The following is a 17,139-nucleotide window of genomic DNA, read 5'->3' as shown; positions in this document are numbered from 1 at the left end:
TTATCTATTTAAGCTGGCAACACTACGACACTACTAACAATCGATAAGCAATCGATTTTTGAATAGCAACCCTAAAACGCTACATAGGCCGGGCCACGTACAAGAAGAAAATAATATAAAATTCAATTAAACCAAGAACAATAAATAATAAACCCGAATGTAAGTAAAAACAACACTTAAGTTCACACAATTATTAACACCTGTTTGTACACAGCATGGAGGCTATGCAACGTTACGTTTCGCCGGTCAATCCAGCCGTTTTTCCCCACCTCGCCTCTGTGCTGCTCATCATTGGAACGTTCTTCACCGCCTGGTTCTTCGTTTTTGTGGTGTCGCGAAAGAACACAAAGGAGAGCACACTGATCAAAGAGTTGTTGATCAGTCTGTGCGCCGCTATATTCCTCGGCTTTGGCATTGTGTTTCTTCTACTCACGGTTGGCATTTATGTATGAACAACAACATTCCCCTATAAATGTATTTGGCAATAAACATAATAGATTGTATATTTGTAAGCGTGGTGTGAACATACGTTGGGTTTTTATTCATTATACACATAATACAATTATAATTTCAAAGATTCAATTTTGTAGCTTAAAAACAAATAGCAGATATTATTATTATGTGTGCGGTTTGATTATTAGTTGCACTTTAAAACTGCAAACTGCGCATTCTATATTTGTAAAAAAATCATAACTAGCAACAGAGATGGGAAAAATAATCGGTATCTGTATCTTTTACTAGACCAGCTGGAAAAGTGTCTGGTATCTTGTTTACTAGCCAGCGAGTCCAGCTTTTTGCCTACACTTCTGCATTGTAGCACGCAAGATAAACTGCTTCCTGGACAGCGTACGCACATGCTTCAAGAACGTCTCCAGATCGATGACACTTCCACGCAGTCCCTCGCCCAAATAGTAGATTGCATCCTCGGTGGCGGCCTCATCAGCATAGGCATTCAGTAATCTAAAAGCATACACCATTAGCTTTCTCAGTGAAATACATGTATTCATAACCTACTGTTTGTATAGGGGAGCAGTTGTAGTCACCGCTTCGTCCGGATCAATTGCCTCGGCATTCTCAAGCGTCTCCAGGTTTTTCTTTAGTTCCTCCTCCTTATCACGCAGCACGCTTATGTTTTTCTGTAAATCGGTTTGCTCCCGCTCCAAACGCGAAACGATGCCGTCAATCTTGGCACTGCCCTCGACTAATTCTTGCTTGGTCCGATTCAATGTTTCAATCTCAGCCTGATATTGGTTAACTTTCTCTTGGATACGACGCCTCAACTTGTCCTCTACTGCGCTAATAAGTGATGCTTTAATGTGCTCCTCCGTGATGGTTCCCGTTGAATTGGCATTGGTATTCCCAGATGGGTTCTAAAGAGAAAAACATATAAATTATTCCGTTTTAAGCAAATTCTTTAAATTCTGTGCTTACATAGCCAGCGTTGCCTGGATAACCGCCGGGTTGTGGATAATTCATGTAGGGCGGATAGCCAGTTGAGCCTCCTCCCGGTGCCGCGCCACTTGGTGGATATGGTCCAAAATTGCCACCTGTGGGATATGGTGGAAAATTGCCACCACCAGCAGCAGCATTCGGATAAGGCAGATACGAATTGCTGGGACCTTGTCCACCACCAGGTTGCGGCATATAAGCTGAAGATAGAAACAAAATGATTACAAATAATCTTAATGAAATTTATTAATCACTCACAGTTCGTTGGATATGGAGCAGCGACCTGTTCCTTAGGCTTTGAGTATACAGGCGGATGATCGCCAAATGTCACTATCATCACTTGGATCAGTGAAAGCAGATCGGAACGGTGCGGCTGCCACTCATGCAGATAAGGCAGATAAACCTTGCCATTGTGATCCACATACATGGAGACCTTAATCTGCATGGTAGGCGTAGGTCTCACAAAGCACATGGGCGCATTTTGCGGATGTGTATCCATCAGCCATATACATATGGGAATGTAGTAGGTGTTATCTGTCGAAAGGTCAATAAAAGTCGAGTTAATTGCCATAGTAATTCATTTGAATACGTGTACATACTTTTATAAACCACTGGTATGGTACCTTGCAGTTGAAACAAATCCTTGGAGCTGCCATCGTTAAAAACTGCGTAGAGTTGTTGTTTATTATTATAACGTTTTATGCAAACTTTGCAAAACCACTTGAATCAAACCCCACCCTCTTTGCTATACTTACCAAACTTTTGCAGATCGTACGTTAAACTGCGATACGTAGTAATAACATCGACAACGTCTTTCCTTGTGGCGGCCACATTTTTATACTATAAAGTGATAATGATTAATTAATAATTTGCGTGTTGCGTTTCGTCATTTGAGCGATTTGTATTGGGTTACAAAAAGAACACTTGGTAATTATGACTCATCGCACCTTTGAAAGATATTTATTGATTTCCGCCTCTTCTACTGCAGGCATATTCTAGTTTGTTAATATATTTTATCGAATTTTGACCCGACAACTGCTACTAAAATGCAATTTGTTGTAACAAAAATTTCTTTATTTCGCAAAAGGAAAACAAAGTCGTCAAAGTGTCAGCGTGACTGTAGATTGCATATTCAAATACACCTTATTTAACTGAAAAATATACTAAAAATAATAGTTTTGCTGTTTTTATTGAAACAATACAAAATCGCTGATAAAAATAGAAGACAGTTTTAAATATTATTTATATTTATAGTACTACATTTCCTAATACAGTTGATGAACAAGAATTTTACTGAAAAGCACGAAATGCGCTGGCGTCTGTATCTTACAGTTTGAGAGCTACTGCGTGGCTTTCAAAAAGGGGAACTACAGTATTTATTTGAATGTATACGCAATAAACGCTTTCCTGGCTACAATAAAAATATACTTCGACTCCAATTTTAATTACCTTTTATTTAAATATAATTGTGTAGGACAAATATAGAACTTTCCCAGAGTACAAAAGAAAAAACGTATATATCGCAATTTCGCGATAACTTTGCATATATCGATAATCATAACGATGGAGTCACATTTGAATAACTGTTTGTAAGGCGGGTAATTCAAATAAAGGAAAGTCAATTTTAGTATGTGTGGGATATGCAAAGGAATACTTTTGAAAATCATTATTTATTATTTTTTAAATTAGTTTCTACATGATTTTTTTTGGGAAATGATATGTTCATTGTGTTACTGTTCGGTTTTGGTGCAAGGGGCGGGAAATGATGGTTGATTGAGTGTTTACTTTATCTTGGGCACAGTGCGATGTTTTGGGCGTCTGCAAACAAATAAGAAAAACACAAAAATCATAATTTATTTGGGGGGTTAAAAGAAAAATCTCACCATTTGTTGTATCTTAAATGTAACTTTATTTGAATACTTTCGTTTTTGTCTCTTTACTCATTAGGCATATATGTATATATTACGTGTTGTTGTTGTTGTTGTGTGGTTGCATTTTTAGGTCAGTGTACTTAGCCAATGTTCAGTTAACTAGGCATTTCTATAGGTATTGTTCATTTGTTACTTGTATTAAATATATATATATATATATATATGTATGTATATATATTTATATAAATATGTGTTATATATATGTATGTATTTTATAAAAATCATCGTCTTCGTCGTCATCGTTCTAAGCGCACTCGCTTTCTCATTGTGGGTCGTGGTTAGTTATCGTTTTTATTTAGTTGTTAAATTTGTGGATTACACATATAAAAATAATTTTCTGTTTCATTCATGTCTGCGCATTCAAGTATGTGTGTTTGTTTATTTATGCATGTTATGTTGCTGTTAAGTGGTTAAGGGAGTCGCAGATATCTAAAGTATACACTTACTGCTAAAAACCATTTAATAGTCTCTTTAACTCATTCGTTCTTTTTTTTATGTTTACTTTTATCCTCTTATCTGCTTTAAGATTACATACAATTAATGCCATTATATTTTAGAATACAAAATGGTTTCGCTTGTATCATATTTGCTCATTATCATAATTGTTATTTATTGTTATTATCATTATTATAATGTTTGTGCTACATATTTGCGTTTTTATTGCTTTAATGGGCGCCTGTATTCTCATAGTACTAAAATTTCCAGTTCCATTTTTCTTCAATTCGTATTCGTTGAAATCATTCTTATTCTTTTCGTTTTTTTAATGTTTTTTTTTTGGTAAAGTAAAGTTACAGATAGCGGGCAAAGTAAATGTTTGATTAATTGTTTCAATTTTTTTATTCGTTTCTTCCTCAATTCATTTTTGTTTTTTGGCACATTACCGCATTTTGCTGCCATCAATTAAACTTGTCGATTTTGAATTCGCTAAACAAGTGTTCGTTCCATCATCAAATCTTCATAACACATAAACATCACATACTCACAAGTTAAAGAGTCATTGCGAAACTGAAGTGTGTGTCAAAAACAAGTGAAGCGTGAATATGGACATATTTTGTGGATGTGGGCGTGGTCTTTCATTGTGTTTTAAACTTGGTCAGAATATTATTCGGCACAACCAACGTATTCTCTCTCATATGCATACATTATTTAAGTTAGCAACGTTTTTATTTCATATTAGATAAATAAAAAAATTGTACATTCTTAGCGAGCGCAAATCAGAGAAAAATGCATTTGCTTTTTTGGATATTACACATCGATATTTTTAAAGTTTCATTCTCATCCACATGCTCTGGGTAGATTTTTTTTTTTTTGTATATATTATTTTTCCTCTTTTTTTAGGTTTCGTTTTTGAAAGTGCTTCAAGAAAAATATTTGTTCTAAAATGTCAGTCTATTGCGCAAGAATCGTCTACTTTTGGTGCTCGGGATTCGTCGTTTCCACACCGAGTTCCTAAATGTTACATTTGTTTTTGCTGTGTGTTTTTGTTTTAAATTGTTTTTTCGACTTGTTTTTTTATATAAAAAAATTCCCTAATATGCATTGCCATTAACATTGCAACAAATGCGACATATTCGCATTGATCTCGTTCGCTGTCCGTTTTCTCGTATTTTCTGTGTGTTGTGTTCGTGTGTGTGCAAGTGTTGGTGTCGCGCTGACATTTGATGTTAGCTCGATATAAGACCTACATACAATACATACATATACATCATTATCATCATCATCATACATATGTGCCCGAGAATCTCGGGATCATTCATTGTCACGCTAGTGCCACAAACTACATACTGCTAATTGCTACATCTATTTCCTGGACTACTTCCTGGCTCGATGATAACTACTAGGGGACTTTGGGGGAGAAGGTTGTTTTGGATAGTGGGTGGGGGCCGTTTTGGTCAAGGACTTAACCTAGCTTCGTGTACGCGTAGGCGGCGATAACGCCAACCACAACACCTGCCGCAATATATGTGAGTAATGACCTTCGTTTTTTCGCCGCCTGCTGATTGTCCTCGTTTTCGCGCTGCTTTCGCTTGATTTCGTTGACTTTCTGCTCCAGATTCGCTTGGTATTCGGTGCGTTTTCGTCGCTTCAGCTCATCCCCGGAACTACAATAATGATTAATATATGAAATGTGTTGCGATTCAAAATGATTACTTAATGACATACCTCGTTGTCAAATCAATGCCGTTGACCTTGTGCGGCTCGACAGCCGCTGTTGGCTTCTCGCTGTTGGCATTGACATCATCTTCATGCGGTTGCAGCAATGTTACATCACCGTTGGCTGTATCCAATTTGTGTTCGTCAATTGTCTCATACTCCTCCTCATCGTCATCGTCCTCATCATCGTCGTTATCATCATAGTCCTCGTCCTCATCATCGCTATCCGATTCCTGTTCACTGTGCTGTGGTAACGTGGGCAACGGAGGCAATGGCCGATTATTCAATAGACTGTCTGCCACCTCGGCATTAACGATCTCATGCTGATTGATAATAATATTGTTGAGCGCATCTTTGCTGCTCAGCGTTGGCTTCTCGCCGCCGCCGCCGCTTAAGATAATATCGCTTTCGCCAACAATGCCATCGCCATTGGCATGCGCAGCGCGCATATCGAGGGAGAGAACGCCGCCAGTGTTGGGCGCCAATGGCAAGTTGAGGGAATGCGAACGCGGTGGCAATGGCGGCGGTTGTTCGTCCTGTGTGTGCGGTTCCGTATCATTGCTAAGAATCGGCTCCTCTGCCTCAAGAAAGCTCTGCAAAGTGAAGCGTATGAACATGAGATTAGCAAAATAAATGTTGTATGGATATGAAAATGCGCAAAATGTAGTTTAAAGATACTCAAAAAAAACTTGTTGAGAAGAAAAACTACAATGATTACTTTGCAATAATCAACAATAAATTTTTACTACAAAATATTCAACAACAATTGGACAATTTGTAGGTTCAACATTGCGCGCAGTTTCTGTGAGAACTTCTATTTGGTATACGTACGGGGTCGTTCAACTTCTTGATGCCCTCAATGATTGCCTGATATGAAAAGTCCAATTGATCGGGTGTCTGTATAAGCCCGAGGCGATAGCTGCGCAGTTTGCACAACACCTTTGCCACATTGCATTCGCCGTATTTATCCACCAGCACCAGGCAACAGTCGACCAGGCAAAAAGTACCAGAGCGACCGATGCCAGCGCTGCAGTGAACGACAGCTGGACCCACATCTTTGTTGAGTGCACCCGAGTCGCGCACCTGTTGCAAGAACTTGAGGAAAGCATCCGGCGAACTGGGTATGCCAAAGTCCGGCCAGGTCGTGTAATGAAACTGCATAACCTCACGGCTCGTTTTCGTTTCGAGATCAGTTAATCTGTAAGAGATAATGTAGAGATTAAATAGGGAAACTTCATAAAAAGGAATGTCTGTGAAACTACCCTCAAAATGGTAAAAGAATTGTCATGAAAATAATACTTAAATCATTGAATAGTTTTCATTATTTGTTTCCTTAAATTGTGCTACGACTGGCATTATTAATCTGTGGCAATTATTTTATTGCCTCATAACCAATTGGGAATCCCAAGGTAAAGCAAATAAGCTCGTTGTACTTTGTTCATCACATCTTTAAAAATGTGATTAAAAGGTGTTCTTAATTAGACAGAAAAGTTATAATAATACGAAACCATACGAAGTACAAGCAAAAGTTCATTAAATTCAAGGTAAAAATAATAGTTATTGAACCATTTTTAAGTTTATTATACAATTTTCATTGAACCTACAGAAAACTTTAAAGATTCCTTTTGACTTTAAGAGGTGGAATCATTAATGAACCTTAATTCATAAAAAAACACCTAATCAACGTTTTTAACTAGAACATTCCTGAACATATTTAATAGGTTCAGGGATGCTTTCAACTGCCAATCACCAACATAAACATTAAAATCCTAATAATGCATCTAATTAGATTACAGTTTTACCACGAATTGTGCAATATCAATTACCTAATTGACTGACAATTGAATGATTACTCTGCTTAATTGGCACTACATATGTAATGATGGCAATCAACGTGATGTTATCAGTCAGTCAAGCTAATCTATCTGGGCGATGCTATTAATAGGATTGCATCAGTTGACAAACGTGCGCGATTGTCAGCGTCAACGTGCCACAGGGTCAAAAAAAACCCATTTTCGATAGTATTTAAAATCTGGTTTAAACTCACTTGAACCATCGGCGCACAAAGTTCTGATAGTTCTCGCAGCAGATGAGCTCAACGGATAAGTTGACATCGCGCAGATTTAGAGCGTGCTCTGGTCCCAGTTGATCTGGCCAATACAGATGGCATTTGACTTGCTTCTTCTCCATCAGTTTGTTGAGCATAAGAATGGCGCGCGAGTTCTGCTCCCATACCATCAGCCATAGATGCCCCACCGTGTCCAGCAGCGGACCCTGTGTCAGTATATATTGACGATCGGCGCGTTCCAGCTGCAATCAAATATATGTTTGTTACATTTGTTGATTTGAATTAATCAAATTTGTGACTTACTTTCACCAGATTGGCATTGATATAGTCGACATTGCCACGTCTGAGGATAATGCGCGAATGATCGTAGGGATTGACATCTCGATATCTATTCAGTCCTCGATTCTGTGAACGCTCCGATTCCAATGTGGTAAACTGTTGCTCTTTAGCCTCACGATCGCATACTTCGCACAATTCCTGTAATCAAAAAAGCAGAAATAAAACAATTATGAGTTGCACATTGTTAGTATTCCTGGTGATTCACACAATTCCCCAATTGATTTTTTGGGGATAGCCCTCCCCCACAACAGCGACTGTCATTGGTAATATTGGACTCGCTTCTTATCATGGCCTAGCGACTGCTCAACGTGTGTATGACTAATTGGTCAAAATGTGTGCTCCACGCATACTCCACTCACATTGGTAACAGCATTATCTTTGGCTGCTTATCAGCAGAGCAGAGCATGGATAGAGTAACATTATCAACAAGTTCAATGTCGCCTGCGACGTCCTCAAGTGATCCTCAATTTATGTCTAGTACTTGGTGCCAATTGCTCCGACACTTTGGCTAAATTTAAACACAATTGAAATTTGCATTTAACGCGTGACTAACAATTTCCCTCTGATGAGACACCACAATTCGCATGTTCATTGTTACTGTCAGAGTTATTTTGATATGCAGCAGCAGCAACGGCAGCGTCAAAAATCAGCTGTTAATTGTCAGCTTGTCATTAAGTAGGTGAATCAGTTCGTCAAGTCGCGACGCCACTCCCCGATAATCAGTGCGTCGCAAATTGAGGCTGACGACTGACTTCCAGTGTTATGAAATTGCAATTGCAATTACAAAGAAACATTGCCCGATAACACGCATCAGACAGTTCTCAGAGTTAAGCGAGAATTCATTCGAAGCAGACGACACAAAACGAAATCATCTCTTGTGGGCCTAAAATGCAGCGAGTGATTATCGTTACTGTAACTGTTACCAGCAAATGCTTCGTTATCAGTCAACAGCAAGTGCAATAACTGCAGACCATCGAGTTTGCTCGGCTTTGATATATGTATTCACTTTAAAGGGAATTCCAAGCATGATTGCCGTTTTTCAAAATTATCTGGGGAACCACTTTAACTCAAGTTTATTATGATTGAAGTGTAATTTTGAGAAATTATTGAGAATAAGATTATTTATTTTTATAAAAAAAAAAAATGCTTGCCAGACGTTGAACTATTTTTCGAGGAATAGACTTCTATCTTTTTTCCAATAAGAGTCCTCATATAATTTAGTATTCAGTCTATAGTGCACTAAGAATAGTGTTTGAAATGTTATTTTATAATTTTGCTCAAATGTAAACCTAGATTAAGTCATAATAACAAAAAAAAATTATTAGGAATTTTGCCACCGAATTTGCTAAAATCCCTGAGGTCCGATTATTCGAGAACCAAGACTTTGTTTTTTTTTTCAGAAGCTACCTTATTAATTATTAATTATATTGTTCTTATTTAGAACTTCAATATACTGCAATCACAAATGGTGATCAAGAAAATATAAGAATATAACTTCAGGCAGATATATTTATACATCCATGCCTGAAATACATTTCCTAGTTGTCACTAAGTTTTAATACGTTATGAGTAATGGCTATTAAAAGCGATTCACTTGATGCACCGCAACTTGAAGTGCATATTTCAAGTAATTACATTAATCTGCCGCAAATAATAGCTGCTTACTTTACAGTTTACTCTTTATGCTTTTTGATTATTCAGGTGACCCCCTCCCTCCCTCCCTCCCTTTACTCTTCCAAGTATATCTGCATTGTTGACATGCAACAGTTGTGAAATCTGTTGCAACAAGAAATTGCAGTCAGAATTTCCAGAGCATGGCCAAAGCAATGGGGAACTCGGCTAACAGATACCTCTAGTCATCAAAATTACTCATGCTTATGGATGAGTCATTTGGTTTACAGTGAATTTACCCCACTCATAATGAGTGTTACAGGGTATGCAAATTGCATGCGGCATAAATTGCAAATGGCGCACAACAAGCACCGTTACTTTTCTTGTTACTCTTCTGCTTGTTGTCATAGACAAGAGAAAAAGCTCCCTCGTCTAAAATAAAAAGAAAACTGTATTAAAGTGCGCATAAAGCATAACAATTTAAACAGTTTTTGCTCGAGTTATTATTGTTATTGTTATTATTATTTTTGCGCAGTTATAATTCATTGGAAACGTTCAATTGTACAAAAGAAAATGCTTTCAAGCGAAAACAATTAGGATACTGCTGTTCAAGCTTGGCTTCGTCGTTGTATTATTACGGATTTAGTTGGAAAATTAGATTATCCTCGCACAGCGCGCATAAAGAAAGGAGCCAAAAGGAACAACGAAGAAGGGGCCAACCAACAACAACAAATTGCGTTCATTACACAAAAAACTCAAGCATGCAAGAGGGAGACGGAGATAGAGACAGAGACCGTGTCAGAGAGAGATACGCAGGCAATGTCATCCTAACTGCGAAGTTAAATTCCGTGAAATCCAAATTCAAGTGAGTGGCAAAGACAACGACGACGACGATGAAGCGGGCACAACAACATTGGCAGCAGCAACAGCTGAAGACACATTTCGCCGGAACTGGTCATAAAGCAGAAACTCCAGCTCAGTTTAGCTCGGAAGGCAAAAGAAAAGAAACCCAGGCCAGGCCCAAAAGCCAGACGCTGCTGCCCTTTTGTGAAGAATTACTCATTTGTATGTGTGTGTGTGTGTGTGTGCGTGCGAATGTGTTTGTGTATGCGTATGTGCTTATGCGTGTGAAAAATACTTTCGACTACTTGCAGCGGTAAATGCAAAAACTTTTTGAGCGAAAGCTCATCGAACCCTTCACACATTGCAAAGATTTCGCACTAACTCGCTCCCCTTCCTCCCCCCCCCCATCCTATCTAACTATTTGATTGAGTGATTTACGGCATGCAAAATACTGAGTTTGTTAGTTGCAGTACAATTATCAACAGACAGCAATCAAAACAAATGAAATCCAAAACATATACTACACACACATCCATAGTTTATGTGTGTGTTTCCTAGAACTCTACACGAATCGAATGCCGACAAGAAATTCGCGGAACTTCCAAATGCTTGCGAGCAAACGCGGCCTTTTATCAATAATAATAATAAAATAAAAAACATTGTTTTTTTTTTTTGCAATCTTAATCGTAAACTCTCTTGCGTCGAGTGTGAATTTATCATTATTCCAGGTACTCATAGCGAGCGGCGCAAAGTCTAGAAGAAAATGGCCACTGTAATCATCAAGAACACACAAAAATGTTGAGCGAATTGCAAGGCAAGGAAAGAGAAAAAAAGCAGAACAGCAAAACAGCATCCAAGAGCACAAAAAACACGAGAGAGCGCATGCAAAAAGTGCAGCAGGTGAGCGTAAGTATGCATGTGTGTGTGAATGAGTGACTGCTCCATGTGTGTGTGTGTGTTTGAGAGAATGTGCCTGTAACATTTTTTGGGCAAACGTTGCGCGAGCGCCACAAACTCAAGCCAAAGACTGAAGTTGGGCTGCTGCTGCTGTTCTGTTGCTCCGCTGACCAATGCTGCCGACACCAAAAGCTACAAATACAAGCGCACGCTCACATGACAGCAACAACAACAACAATAATAGCGCAGTGGGGCTGACCGTGAGTGAGCTGCGTGTCTACACAGCCACACACATGCAAACGTAGGTATAACCATGTAGTGGTTGCGCTGTGTGTGTGTTGGTGGCATCGGCATCTGCAGAAGCCTTTTGCGCACTCATCACATTTTCGTGGAAATCGAATCAAAAAGGAATAAAAATTGTATGTGCGTCTCCGTCTGAGAGTGTTATACACAAACACACACATTGCCATATTCAAATAGGAGTGTGTGTGGATATATGAATGTGTGTTGTATCAGTCTGTTTGCTGCTTCTTCTTGCCAATAGCTGTTGTTTTTTTTTTGTCTACAATATGCATATGTATGCAGTATGTGTGTTGCACTCACCTTGTAGAACCGATGCCATCCCGATCCAGTTTTTTTGTCATTATATTCCTGTTCAATTTTAAGCCTAGCGGGCGTATTATCCTTTGTGGGCGCTGCTGTCGTTGTCGCCTTCTCACTCATTGCGCACTTGATTTGATTGTTTTAGTTACTTTGGAATTTGTATTAAATTAGTAACGTTGTTTGCTTGCTTGTTTTTTTACTTTTCGATTCAATTCGTTGCGTTATTTTTTTTTATTTTCGACACACCGACAACACACGACTGAGCCGAGTAAATAGTGCGTAAGAAAAATTCGACTACTACGACGGCAACGGCGACGACGACGGAGGCGACGGTGGTTCTTCTGTTGTCTGTTGCTATCTCGCTGACTGGTTGGCTGGCTGCCCCTCTAGTTTTAGTTGGCGTGTTGTTTTAGGCTAGCGGCGGCAATTGTATATTAAATATGCATATGACTAAGTACAATCGATTGCAATTTGCCACATTATTCACAATATTCTTCACCACGTTAAAACAGCAGCAAATGCGTGCGTTTTTGTTTGTTTAGTTTTGATTAGTAATGTTTTTTTCTCTCGCTTTTTTCTTTCCGCAAATTAGCAGCAATGAGAGACCGCAATTGCAAATGATAGAAGTGCTATTTTGTGGAGAAAAATATACCAATATACCGCACTCATTATTACAAACTTGGTAACACTTTACTAGGTGTGGGAGGAATTTTACAAACATTTATGTTCGAAAATGCGTAACTAGATGAGCAACTAAGAAACTAAAGCTCGCCTAGTCGATTTACGATTTAAAACCCATTCTTAAATTAATTAGGATATTATAACAAAATTAATTGTTTTGAAATAAAGCGAAATCGAGTAAAATTTTTTTCAGTGGAATGGAATTGAAAGGCAGGTAGGTATATTTCAGTATATTTATTCCAATAAGAATGTAATGTACTATGAATGTTGCGACGATCAACAAAATATAGACCAGTTATTTTGAAAACAGTTTAACAAAATGCAACTTAATTATTGGAAAACTATTCAATTTGTTTTGGTATTTTTAAGCAATATGAAACTTGAAATGATTTAATAAATATATATTTGTCAGCCCTGATAGATTAGCATGGACAGTATGCCTCAAACTGTGCAATTGTATGGGCAAAGATTTGGGGATATCACAATTATTTAGAATTATGAATTAAAACAGAAATGTTCCAATTAATGTATTATTTATTATCTTATTAGCACCGAAAAATAAAAACTAAAACTGGTAACGATTTATTGATTGTGGAATCGATGTAATCGATTGTTTAAACCCAATAGGAACATAACCAGATAAACGTTAATATTGATGGAATTGGTTTGAATAAGAGGTAATATATTTCACTAGTATTCCAATCTTAACAAAATTGAAATGGTTACTAGCGACTATGAAATTTTTTCGGTTTTTAAAACTGTGAACGTTTGTTCTATGGCGAAATTCAAAAGCTGCGCCTGCTTATAAATTATACCAAGCGCTAATGCAAATCTGGTATTATTTAGTAGATTATTTCAAAGTATATTGGTTTTATTTTGTATATTTTTTACAGTCAGCTGGTTGCACAATAAATAAATTATGTTAAGAACGCGCATTTTTCGCTTAATACGTGATCAACGTTTAAGCGTGCCAATTTTACGTGGCTTTCATCATGAATTCACCAAGCCAGAGCCGCAACCGTCAAAAGTAAAGAACGAACTCACTGATAAGCAACAAAAACTCAGCTCGTCTTTTGTGACCGGCGGCGTGCAAGATAAATACAAAGTATTCCGTGATGAGGAGGCCACAGAGATCTTTGATGTCGAAGAGGCACGCTACCGGGAACGTGAGCTGGAAGTTGACACTGCAGAAGATCAATACATGGGCCTGAATTTAAAGCGTGAGTAGGAGAAGTAAATTTGTATCACTTGTTGCTTACTTGTTTGTGCCTTACTCCATAGGCGGAGTTCATGGCGTGTTTGATGTGGAGGATCTCGTGGAGTTGCTGCGCAAGGAGAATGTCGATGACATATTTGTGTGCTATGTGCCCGAGGAGCTAAAGTATGTGGATCATTTGGTTGTCTGCAGTGCACGTAGCTATCGCCATATGTTGGCCACAGCAGGATTTGTGCGTCGCATGTTCAAAATCAAGCGCTCTAAGGGTGACCTGTTGCCACGCATTGAGGGCGAAAAGAGTCACGACTGGATGGCCATGGATTTGGGTGCGTCTGTTTGAAATATCCTTTAAACAATTGCTTAATATTTGTGCATTTTTCTAGGCAACATTGCGCTGCACATTTTTTCACCCAAGGCACGCGAGGAATACGATTTGGAGTCCCTGTGGGCCATTGGCTCCCAATACGATACAGAAAGTCAAAAGCCACAGCAACCCATGGGCAACATATTTATGGCTCCATTGCCCAAGTCAGAACCGTAAAATAAAACCCCACAAATTTGTGCTTAAGGAGAGCGTAATGTATTTGTTATGTTGATGACACCTGCGTCTACCAAACAACAGCATCGTCGCTCAGTTTCTTGTGGAAATCATAGAGACTGGGAAAGACATGATTGCGATTAATGTCCACACCATATTTCTTGGCCAGATACGAATAGCTCTTCTCATGCACCAAAGCCGCATGCCAACCCGCCTCCCTGGCGCCTAAATAATCTGTGGTTGGTCCATCGCCAATGTGCAAACACTCCGCTGGCTTCAATTCCTTCAATCCCGACTCGGCCATGGCGCGCTCAAAGATGGCAGCTTGTGGCTTCTCCGCCTGAGCAGCGTAAGAGTTGAGAGCAAAGTCCAGGTATTGCTCCAGCTTTGTGTTTCGCAGCAGCACATCGAGACGTGGATCAAAGTTGGCCACAACACCCACACGACATGGTTTCCCGGACTGTGCATGCTGTCGCAATTGCTTGAGCAGATCAATGCTGCCATTGCATGGCTGCCAGCAGATCGAAGTTTTGTAGAGCTCAAGCAAATGATTGGCAAAGTCGTCCAACTTTGCCTCGGGTATAGGTGCGCCGCTCTCAGCAAAAGTGCCTGGCAAAATACGCAAACAAACAATTGGAATTTGCTTTGCACTTTGAACACTTGAGAGGAGAGCTGCAGTTTATCGCTTACCTGCTATCAGCTGACGCCACCAATGCTGCCATTCAAGTCGCGGCGATGTTTCTCTGCCAAAGTTCGGATAGTCGCGGTTCATCTTGTACCTGAGAGAGATTTGCATTCGGAGTTGATTTAAGGATGGCATTGCAAATTTCTATATTGTATTCCTACCAGTTGGCCTTGTAGTTCTTGGCCAGTTCGTTGTTATCACAGCGTGCGCCAAAAAGCGCTCCAATCTCACCATATTGCTTGCCAGGACTGGTGCGAAATTGCAATAATGTATTTGTTACATCAAAGGTTATCAAGCGAAAACGATTCAAGCTGCGCATCTTTGCTAGGGGTCTCACTATATAAAGTCAATATTTTTTAATGGCCTGACACCGATTAACTTGTTGATTTTCGCCTGCGTTGCGTTGGACGGCGACTCTCGTACTACGTGTGTCGAGTCCCCCCATAATTGTTTTCTATGTCCGCTGCGCTGTCGCTGCCGCTGCTGCTTCTGCTGCTGCTGTTTTCTTATCAGCTGCGGATTTATACATAAATCTTTTTCTCTGTATGCGTTCGGTTCGGTTTATATCTCTCTAGCTTATTAATGACAACATCTCATAACTGGCTAAGCTTATCAGGGCAGTAGCCTATGGTAATAAGCTTAGTATTGATTTCGGATTGCCATTGTCCCAATAGATAAACAATAACAATAATAGTCTCTTATCAGTTGAAAGTTGAACAGCCCGCGATAACTTGGAAGTGCTGCCAACTTATTGAAAATACTCTCCACTGCCTGCGGTCACACTGCTGTAACAGTTCAGCGCAGCTTGGCAGCACTGGCACAATTCAATTTGGTATTTAGCCAAGACAAAAACCAGCGCACGCAGCCGCGTAATTCAAAACTTGAATTGTATTGTGCAACGCTCGTTTCATTCTCGTTTAGCTGTTCGCATTTCGAGGTCGAACGCAACAGTCGGCGACATTTTGGCAAAAAAAAATAAATAAACGGAAAAAAACAAAATGTGTAAAAGAAACTTCGCATATGGCAGACGTGTCAGTTTTATTAATGCTCGTGGGAAGCAACAACAATTGGCAAAAAGCAGCAAAGGCAGCAACAACAACAGCAGCAGCACGTATCTGCTGTTTTGACCTACCGAGCAACGTTGTCTACCTGCCCCTAAAACTTTTGCCGGCTCTCAACATTGTGCACTTGGCGTGGCCACAATTATGATTAACAATCTGCTGATCAGCTGAGCAAAAAACTAAAATAATAATTTACAATTTGTTAATGGAATTCCTGCACACAACTGTCGACGACGACGATGAGTTGTGTTACTATGCAAAGTGTTTTTAATTATGTTTGCTAGCGTATTCACGCTTCGGTGTGTTGCACTTTTTGCGGCATTTTGTCGCTTGATTGGATCCGGTTACCTTTTGGTGTGCATTCGTCGAGGACCAATTACAAATGAAAATTGGCGATGAAAGTAGCGGACAGCCAAATTTGTATCCTTTTATTGGCCAACGAGCGGCATAAAATATAAAGCACACACACACACACAGATGCGCAAATATACACTCACACACACACAGACAGACATGCCGTATAAGGCATGCGGCGAAATTCCAGTGAAAACACACATAAAAATAACAAAAGCATAAATTCATTCATACCCAAAGCGGCGGCGTCGACGTCGCCGACAACGTCGACGGCGGTGGTTGCAACGACAGCTTCCAACAATAGCCCCAAACCCAATGGACCAAAAGTGCTGTCCAATGCTATCACACACACACACACTCACAGCTTTAACTTCTTTGTTGTGTGCACTTTAAGCTTTATGCGGGGATCGTTTTGGATTCTTGTTGTGGTCGGCAATTCTGTTCTCTTGATTTCTGTTGACTCGCGAAGCGCGCGCGCGCCCACAAACAGCCAGCTATAAGCAAAAAGAGTAATCTAGTCGATATTGCGCGACTGCTAGATACGCTGTAATACAAATAAAAAATTTGAAATTTGTTAGTTTTGAATTGCCAATGATGGAGCTATGAAGGATTGAATCCACCAGCTACAAAAGGTGAATTTTTAGTTATTTAACTTAAATTGTCTTTAAGATATGGATAATTCTATCGTCGGACAGAGAAAGAGACAACA

The 17,139-nt window shown here is 39.3% G+C and overlaps 5 protein-coding genes across 6 annotated transcripts; 2 read left to right on the top strand and 3 right to left on the bottom strand.

Moving 5' to 3' along the window:
- The first annotated feature begins 20 nt into the window (after positions 1 to 20).
- On the top strand, positions 21 to 526 carry LOC132789376 (transmembrane protein 258). Its single transcript, XM_060797348.1, has 2 exons — positions 21 to 159; positions 215 to 526. The coding sequence occupies exon 2, from the start codon at positions 216 to 218 to the stop codon at positions 450 to 452; it is 237 nt and encodes a 78-aa protein (XP_060653331.1). The 5' UTR covers positions 21 to 159; position 215; the 3' UTR covers positions 453 to 526.
- A 202-nt stretch (positions 527 to 728) lies between these two features.
- Positions 729 to 2,563, bottom strand: LOC132789369 (tumor susceptibility gene 101 protein). The gene is made up of 7 exons (XM_060797338.1): positions 2,397 to 2,563; positions 2,205 to 2,289; positions 2,049 to 2,114; positions 1,708 to 1,983; positions 1,432 to 1,649; positions 1,015 to 1,370; positions 729 to 960 (listed from the first exon to the last, which is right to left on the bottom strand). Exons 1-7 carry the CDS (start codon positions 2,439 to 2,441, stop codon positions 774 to 776), a joined length of 1,233 nt encoding a protein of 410 aa, XP_060653321.1. The 5' UTR covers positions 2,442 to 2,563; the 3' UTR covers positions 729 to 773.
- A 552-nt stretch (positions 2,564 to 3,115) lies between these two features.
- Positions 3,116 to 12,503, bottom strand: LOC132789367 (tyrosine-protein phosphatase non-receptor type 61F). 2 transcript variants are annotated; one of them, XM_060797336.1, is made up of 7 exons: positions 11,896 to 12,503; positions 7,906 to 8,079; positions 7,582 to 7,844; positions 6,366 to 6,732; positions 5,544 to 6,127; positions 5,357 to 5,482; positions 3,116 to 3,267 (listed from the first exon to the last, which is right to left on the bottom strand). In XM_060797336.1, the coding sequence occupies exons 1-7, from the start codon at positions 12,013 to 12,015 to the stop codon at positions 3,231 to 3,233; spliced, it is 1,671 nt and encodes a 556-aa protein (XP_060653319.1). In that variant the 5' UTR covers positions 12,016 to 12,503; the 3' UTR covers positions 3,116 to 3,230. The 2 variants fall into 2 exon arrangements, with proteins under 2 accessions (XP_060653319.1, XP_060653318.1); XM_060797335.1 differs by lacking the exon at positions 3,116 to 3,267 and having other exon boundaries at positions 3,333 to 5,482; positions 11,896 to 12,502.
- A 961-nt stretch (positions 12,504 to 13,464) lies between these two features.
- On the top strand, positions 13,465 to 14,366 carry LOC132789374 (mitochondrial assembly of ribosomal large subunit protein 1). The gene is made up of 3 exons (XM_060797345.1): positions 13,465 to 13,796; positions 13,858 to 14,118; positions 14,176 to 14,366. Exons 1-3 carry the CDS (start codon positions 13,496 to 13,498, stop codon positions 14,331 to 14,333), a joined length of 720 nt encoding a protein of 239 aa, XP_060653328.1. The 5' UTR covers positions 13,465 to 13,495; the 3' UTR covers positions 14,334 to 14,366.
- Positions 14,367 to 14,400: 34 nt separating this feature from the next.
- On the bottom strand, positions 14,401 to 15,334 carry LOC132789373 (rhythmically expressed gene 2 protein). Its single transcript, XM_060797344.1, has 3 exons — positions 15,177 to 15,334; positions 15,021 to 15,109; positions 14,401 to 14,939 (listed from the first exon to the last, which is right to left on the bottom strand). The coding sequence occupies exons 1-3, from the start codon at positions 15,332 to 15,334 to the stop codon at positions 14,401 to 14,403; spliced, it is 786 nt and encodes a 261-aa protein (XP_060653327.1).
- Between the last annotated feature and the right edge of the window lie 1,805 nt (positions 15,335 to 17,139).

This window comes from Drosophila nasuta, chromosome 3 (genome assembly GCF_023558535.2).
Source record: "Drosophila nasuta strain 15112-1781.00 chromosome 3, ASM2355853v1, whole genome shotgun sequence".
In the NCBI taxonomy this organism is placed as follows: domain Eukaryota; kingdom Metazoa; phylum Arthropoda; class Insecta; order Diptera; family Drosophilidae; genus Drosophila; species Drosophila nasuta.
The sequence above is the reverse complement of the archived record's forward strand: the minus strand, read 5'-3'. Positions and strand labels throughout refer to the sequence as shown.

Coding starts and splice junctions, on each gene's coding strand:
- LOC132789376 (XM_060797348.1), top strand. CDS start 216: ATGGAGGCTATGCAACGTTACGTTTCGCCGGTCAATCCAGCCGTTTTT.
- LOC132789369 (XM_060797338.1), bottom strand. CDS start 2,441: ATGCCTGCAGTAGAAGAGGCGGAAATCAATAAATATCTTTCAAAG. Junction 2,290..2,396: donor TCAATAAATATCTTTCAAAG/GTGCGATGAGTC, acceptor ATCACTTTATAG/TATAAAAATGTGGCCGCCAC. Junction 1,650..1,707: donor TGCTCCATATCCAACGAACT/GTGAGTGATTAA, acceptor TTCTATCTTCAG/CTTATATGCCGCAACCTGGT.
- LOC132789367 (XM_060797335.1), bottom strand. CDS start 12,015: ATGAGTGAGAAGGCGACAACGACAGCAGCGCCCACAAAGGATAATACG. Junction 8,080..11,895: donor GATGGCATCGGTTCTACAAG/GTGAGTGCAACA, acceptor TTTTGATTACAG/GAATTGTGCGAAGTATGCGA. Junction 6,128..6,365: donor TCAAGAAGTTGAACGACCCC/GTACGTATACCA, acceptor TTCACTTTGCAG/AGCTTTCTTGAGGCAGAGGA.
- LOC132789374 (XM_060797345.1), top strand. CDS start 13,496: ATGTTAAGAACGCGCATTTTTCGCTTAATACGTGATCAACGTTTAAGC. Junction 13,797..13,857: donor CATGGGCCTGAATTTAAAGC/GTGAGTAGGAGA, acceptor CTTACTCCATAG/GCGGAGTTCATGGCGTGTTT. Junction 14,119..14,175: donor CTGGATGGCCATGGATTTGG/GTGCGTCTGTTT, acceptor GCATTTTTCTAG/GCAACATTGCGCTGCACATT.
- LOC132789373 (XM_060797344.1), bottom strand. CDS start 15,334: ATGCGCAGCTTGAATCGTTTTCGCTTGATAACCTTTGATGTAACAAAT. Junction 15,110..15,176: donor AAGAACTACAAGGCCAACTG/GTAGGAATACAA, acceptor AATCTCTCTCAG/GTACAAGATGAACCGCGACT. Junction 14,940..15,020: donor GTGGCGTCAGCTGATAGCAG/GTAAGCGATAAA, acceptor GTATTTTGCCAG/GCACTTTTGCTGAGAGCGGC.